Here is a 6,864-nt window from a genome sequence, read left to right as displayed (position 1 = left end):
ATGGTGAAGGATGATTGGAGTCATAGCCCAAAAGATCTGGACGTCTGTTGGTTGTAGATGCCTGATCTATGGTGGGAAGTGGGCTCTTTCTGGGGCCTTTTGGAACCTATAGGGTCTCAGGACAGTGAAGGGAACATTGGAGACTCCTGGTCACGACTCAGCTATACACTCCACCCCCATGTTGGTACTGTTGTTGCTTGTCAGCAAATGTTGTAAAACAAAACCGCATCATGCCACATACCATCTGCTTCTCTGTATTATCAACGTATACTTTTCAAATAGTTAACCAAATCGATCTTTATCAGTCATCACGGAAACACACACACCTTGACGCAGCGCCTCACCCATCTTAAGGAAGAATCTGCTGCACGAGGACGGTGGGCGTGTCACTTCCCAGCCAATGAATGGCGGAAGAGTGGGTGTCTGCCCAACGGAGTGTTATAAGTGGCCCGACGCAATAGCTTGACTGCGTGCGGGCGAGCAGAGGAAGGCAGGTAAGACAAAGGCGTTTCAGTGCAAACCCATTCCTTTGCAGGCGGTACACGGATGCAAAGCCCTCCAAAGACAACGTAAGAAGAACAGCACCAATTTTAAACTGGGAGTGCAAAGGTTTGGAAACCTGCCTCGCAGACGATTAGAAAATACACCAATTTAGCAGTATAATACTTGTAGTCTAATAGCACTGCTAAACGCGGCTTAAAAAGTACGAGTTCATTTAAGTTCGGCCTCCTGCTGGCAATGGCAAATGTGAGTAGTCCAGTATTGCAAGTGAGTGCATGCAAAACGCGGCTAATTCTTGTGATTGCCTCATTTACTCCAGCCCTTTGCTCCATTTACTCCAGCCCTTTACTCCAGCCCTATAGGCATGCCGTACCTGTACTTGGCATCAGGAAAGCCGCCAAACCCTGCCTCCTCTTGTTCAACTGGAATACTTATGTGCTATCTTGTATCTGTATAGCGCTTCCTGTCATTTGTTATGGCGTCGAGGCGCTGTATTCTGCCACTGTCGTTGCTCTGTCCTACACAACGAAGCACTAACATTAACTGAAGGTGTTAATAGTTAATTGTGCTGCTGGTAATGCATTGCCAGTATTTCTAAATGGTACTGCTCTCATCATGCCAATGGCAGCCCACAATAGTTCAGTGCGTTTGATGTTTCATTGAGTTTGAAGAAGCAGCATCATGTTCTCTGTATTCCTTCTTTTAAAGGATGAGGGGTGTCTGCGCTCCCGTTTGGACTCTGTTCGTCATCGGCCAGCTCCACGCAGCAGGGTCTTCAACTTCAGGTAAGGCACTGAGTCGATGTCCACCTGTGTAGCTTTCATTGTTTCTTTCATTTTTTATTTGAACTTTTTGGAGTGAATAAGGATGGTACATCGAACCGGAAGCGCTGTACAAAAAAGAGTATCAACAGGTAGCAGATGCAGTCCTATTACTGGGTGCCTTTGCAGAGAAACAGTTGCCTTGGAAGGGGTGGGCTGGGTTTTGAGAGGCTAGAGTGACATGAAAAGGGGACAAAGACACCAATGGCAACCAGTACCTTAAGTGGGATGAGAAATCGGGGGTGGGTGCGGGGGGGGGGATTAGAGGGGCTCTAAAACATCATAGCATTTGTATGGGGGCATGGCCTAATTAGTGCTGGGTGGGGCCTAGCAAATACCCTTGAATTAAAAAGAAAGTCCCCAAGATACATGGTTCAAGATTGCCTGTTATTTATGAGCGCCAAGAAACCATGCAGGTGGCACCATTGTGTGGTATAAGAACCTTAAACATATCACTGTACACAAGCATACGGGGCCTGCCTGCAGGTTGCCATGACGTGTGATGGGGTGGGGGTATCCCATGACATGGGGCCTGCCTGCAGGTTGCCGTGACGTGTGATGGAGGTGGGAGTGTCCCATGACATGGGGCCTGCCTACAGGTTGCTGTGACGGATGATGGGGGTGGGGATGTCCCATGACATGGGGCCTGCCTGCAGGTTGCTGTGATGGGTGACGGGGGTGTCCCATGACACGGGCCCTGCCTGCAGGTTGCCGTGATGGGTGATGGCGGATGGGAGGGTCCCTTGTGGTGTGAGCTGCTGGTAGGGTGTGGTCATGGGTGATGGGGGGTGGGAGGATGCCTTGTGGTGTGGGCTGCCTGCGGGGTGTGGTCATGGGTGATGGGGGTGTCCCATGTAGTGTGGGCTGCCTGAGGGGTGTGGTCACAGGTGATGGTGGCAGAGGGGTGTCCCTTGTGGTGTGGGCTGCCTGCAGGGTGTGGTCACAGGTGATGAGGGCTGGGGGGCCCTGGTGGTGTCGGCTGCCTGCATGGTGTAGTCATGGGTGATGAGGCCTGGGGGGTCCCTTGTGGTGTGGGATGCCTGTGGGGTGTGGTCACGGGTGCTGGGGCAGATCCATTGTGGTGTGGGCTGCCTGCGGGGTGTGGTCACGGGTGGTGGGGTGTCACTTGTGGTGTGGGCTTCCTGCAGGTATGGTCATCGGTGATGGGGGGCTGGCGGGCCCCTTGTAGTGTAGGCTGCCTGTGGGGTGTGGTCGTGGGTGGTGGGGGTGTCCCTTGTGGTGTGCGCTGCCTGCGGGGTGTGTACACGGCTGATGGGGGGTCCCATGTGGTGTGGGATGCCTGTGTGGTGGTGTCATGGGTGATGGGGGTGTACCATGTGGTGTGGGCTGCCTGTGGGGTGTGCTCATGGGTGATGGGGGCTGGGGGAGTCCCTTGTGGTTTGGGCTTCCTGCGGGGTGTGGTCATGGGTGATGGGGGGTCCCATGTGGTGTGGGCTGCCTGCGGGTGTGCTCATGGGTGATGGGGGCTGTGGGATCACTTGTGGTGTGGGCTGCCTGCAGGGTGTGGTCATGGGTGGTGGTCGTGTCCCTTGTGGTGTGGGCTGCCTGCGGGGTGTGGTCACAGGTGATGGGGGATCCCTTGTGGGGTGGGCTGTCTGCAGGGTGTGGTTACAGGTGGTGGGGGTGTCCCTTGTGGTGTGGACTGCCTGTGGGGTGTGGTCACGGCAGATGGGGGGTCCCATGTGGTGTGGGACACCTGTGGGGTTGTGTCACAGGTGGTGAGGGGGTTCCTTGTGGTGTGGGCTGCTTGTGGGGTGTGGTCACAGGTGATCAGGGTGTCCCATGTGGTGTGGGCTGCCTGTGGGGTGTGGTCATGGGTGATGGGCGCTGGGGGGTCCCTTGTGGTGTGGGCTGCCTGCGGGTGTGGTCACGGGTGCTGGGGGGGTCTCTTGTGGTGAGGACTGCCTGTGAGGTGTGGTCACGGGTGATGGGGGTCCCATGTGGTGTGGGATGCCTGCAGGGTGTGGTCATGGGTGGTGGGGGCTGGGGTGTGGCTGTCTCATCAGGAGGGGTCAGCTTCCAGTGGATTTGAGAGTGTATCAGATGTTTTGGGCTGGAGTGTGTCCAGGGTACGTGCTGAGTTTTCACGTGATTACGCTGGGATGCAGACGGGATACACACAGGAGTTTCCACACGATTCGGCTGGGGTGCAGTCGGGGTAATGGTGTGAAAAGTCAGCGCGTACCCTGGACGCCCCCCCGCCAAATCACATGGAAACTCAGCAAGTACCCCAGACACACCCCAGCCAAATCACGTGGAAACTCAGCATGTACCCCATCTGCACCCGAGCCAAATCACGTGGAAATTCAGCATGTACCAAGGACGCACCCCAGCCACATCACGTGGAAACTCAGTGCGTACCCCGGACGCACCCCAGCCAAAATCACGTGGAAACTCAGCAAGTACCCCGGCCAAATCACGTGGAAACTCAGCAAGTACCCTGGTCACACCCCAGCCAAATCGCTTGGAAACTCAGCGCGTACCCCAGACGCACCCCAGGAAATCGCATGGATACTCAGCACGTACCCGGTCCGCACCAAGTTTTCACACGATTTGACTTGACTGTAAGCTGGTCCAGGGATGGCACCTGGGTTTGTGCCATGTTTGGCATTTTACTTGCTTTTTACTGCACGTGGGGGTGTGATGGGGGCGTTATTGGCTCTGCCTGATATTCCTTGCGCCATGGCTAGTGATGCCTCAGAAAATCCATGAATACGCATGCCACGCAATTGTTTCTTTGCGCCACGGCTGGCGCACGTGTGGCTCAAGCTCCTTCTCTGCACTCAGCACTTGCGCCTTTTCTGCACTGGATTTTATGAATCAGGCTCATAGTGTAGAACTTAACAACACACATCATCATTACATAATTTCAAAGTGGTGCACCATTTCATTTCAATACTTTAAAAAAAACAGTGGTTTAAGATACTTGGACGCTTCTTGGAGTTTGTGAAGGACTAGCAAGACCTTTATCATATTACACTGAAGGAGAAGATGTATCCGCAGCCGTGGCAGGCACCCCATCAATATCACTGAGATGGGCAGGAAGGTCTACCACAAACATCTCAAATAAAAAGGGTGCAAGTACCCATGTCTTCTCATCCCTTCCCTTGCCCTACCCTCTCTCCTCAATGCGCTTGGCTAGTAAGCAGTTTGAAGTTTATTTACTTGTGCAAGCTGTCCCTCATTCATTACCAGTCATCAGGCTGTTTCCATGTTCCATGGGTCTATGTGATATTGTTCAATAGTAAAGGGCGCACACAAAAAAGACTGGGTTTTTTTCGGCCGATTTGGTGCAGCCTTTAATATTCGCCCAATATCACTTTTCAACCTCCCCCTGCCTCCCGCACCTCTTAAATTGGGGGTTTCACCCTCTGTTCCCCCTCATTATTCCTGCACCCTCTCCCCATAACAGTCCATAAGCCCTTCTCCACTAACACATAGACCAATACATACACCCCTTCTGCCCAAACACTCCAAACACTAACCCTCAACATACACACAGACACGCAAACAGACACACACAGACACACACACCTAACTTCTGTCTTCCCATGCTCTTCTTGGCCGTGCCCGTCAGCCCCTGCATGTACTTGGTGCAGCAGGGGCATGACAAGTTAGATTTAGAAAGACCGCTATGTGCAGTCATAGAGCAGTCTTTCTAAATCAGGCTTTGAAAATGTTTTTTTTTAACAACATTTTCACTTAGTACTGTTTTCATTTAAGATTTGAGTGCAGAGTGCGGCTTACTTCATCAAACACTGCAGTGTAGTCTATAAACGCAAAACACTGGATTTATCACATGTACTGATTCGATAATGAGAGAGTACATACCCATGATAGCTCACAGAAGGCCCACTTGAGAAAACAGGTTAGCAAATTTAGTTTACTTTATTTGCTTATATAGCGCCCTGAACCCGGGGGTATCTGGGCGCTTTAGCTTGAGTATACAACAATTGTTACAAAATGACTGTTAATAATATTACCAGGACAGGTTAAGACAGTTAATGACAAGTATGGACAAAAACTGCAGTGCAGAGCATGTAAGGCAAATTACTTGTGTTACAGATCAAGTCGCATATTTACAATTGACATGGGAGCAGTGAGCGGATATATACAGTGTTCTAAACAATTGCAAATAGAATTCTGAGTGAGACCTTAAAGGATGGTTGCATAATGTTGCGTATCTGACTAAAGTCCTTTTAGTGCCCATGGTGTGGGCATCAGTCTAGATACAGGTGTGTGGTGGTCTCTTTAATTGGACTGGGAGAAAAGCCACGTTTTTACCTTGTTTCTGAAGGGCGGGAAGGAAGATTCTGTCCTTAAATCAGGAGGCAGAGCATTCCAAGTCTTGGCTGCCAGCACTGGGAAGCTAGATCAGCCAGATTTAATCAGTTTGAATTTGGGGATGTTGAGGCAATGAGTGTAATTAGCTCTGGTAGGTCTGGAGGGAACCTTTTTGGAGAATTTGTCGACTAGATACTTAGGGGCAGAGTTTGTCAGGCATTCGTGGGTGATCATTAGGGTTCTGAAAGTGATCCCGCCTTGTATTGGGTGCAAGTTGGTGTTACGTCTAAATTGTGAGATGTGGTTAGAGCGAGGAATGTTTAGGGTCACTCCAAGGGCATTATTTTGCAATACTTGTAACTTGTTTAAATTTCGCTGGCTAGTGCCTAAGTATAGAGTACTGCAATACTCCAATTTAGAGAGTATGAGTGCCCTTGCCAGTGTTATGCAGTTGTTGGTGGCCAGGAAGGGTCTGCATGCGTTTATTAGTTTGGACGTGTATGCGGTTGCTGATGCTGTTGCGTTTTCTTGTCTAGAGAGAAATAATGGTGGAGTCCAAGTAAACTCTGAGCGTTTTGGCATCCTTATCTACTTTGATATCATTCCCATCGATGTTGAGGGAGGTATATTGGGGTCCTAGCTTATTTAGTCTCTACCTAGAGCCGCTGAGCAGTAACTCTATCTTATCATCATTGAGACAAAGACCGTGTTTGGCCATCCAAGCTTGAATCATGCTGTAGATTTCAATTAAGAGTATTGAATCTTTGCCATATGTGCCTGAGAGTGTGATGAGAATTTGTGTATCATCCGCATAATTTATGTAGGATACACCAAGATCATCGAGGTGGTCAAATAGGAGCTTTGTGAAGATGTTATCCAGGGTTGGGGATACACATGAACCTTGCGGGACTCCACGAGTGATTGGAGAGGGTTCTGCAGATGCGGAAGCGGAAAAACCCTCATGGATGACTTCCATTTCAGTAAACCAAAGCTCAATGTGGCTAGCAAGAATCCTGCTGAAAATGTTGTCAGTGTTCTTTATTAGTTCTTTGACTGCCCTAAGGATATATCTATGGTCTCGCTCCATTGGTTGCCTCTTAAGACTTGTATCTTGTGCTTTCATTTCCTCTCCTTATGACATGTTTCGCTGTTCACTGCCCTGTATGCAATCTCCGCTGAGCACCCAATGTTCTGCTATAAATTCCAAGAATTCATTCTTTCAGAGAGGGAGAGTTGC

At 50.3% G+C, this 6,864-nt stretch overlaps 1 protein-coding gene across 1 annotated transcript in view; it reads left to right on the top strand.

Moving 5' to 3' along the window:
• The first annotated feature begins 1,210 nt into the window (after positions 1-1,210).
• Positions 1,211-6,864, top strand: part of LOC138540485 (myeloperoxidase-like) — a 123,849-nt gene continuing 118,195 nt past the window's right edge. The window contains exon 1 of the mRNA XM_069641692.1: positions 1,211-1,286. Coding sequence (XP_069497793.1) covers positions 1,211-1,286 — 76 coding nt within the window. The remainder of the gene's footprint in view (positions 1,287-6,864) is intronic.

This window comes from Ambystoma mexicanum, chromosome 1p (genome assembly GCF_040938575.1).
Source record: "Ambystoma mexicanum isolate Mex_15411 chromosome 1p, UKY_AmexF1_1, whole genome shotgun sequence".
NCBI classification, from domain to species: domain Eukaryota; kingdom Metazoa; phylum Chordata; class Amphibia; order Caudata; family Ambystomatidae; genus Ambystoma; species Ambystoma mexicanum.
Note: the sequence above shows the minus strand (reverse complement) of the source record. Positions and strands in the feature narration are given on the sequence as shown.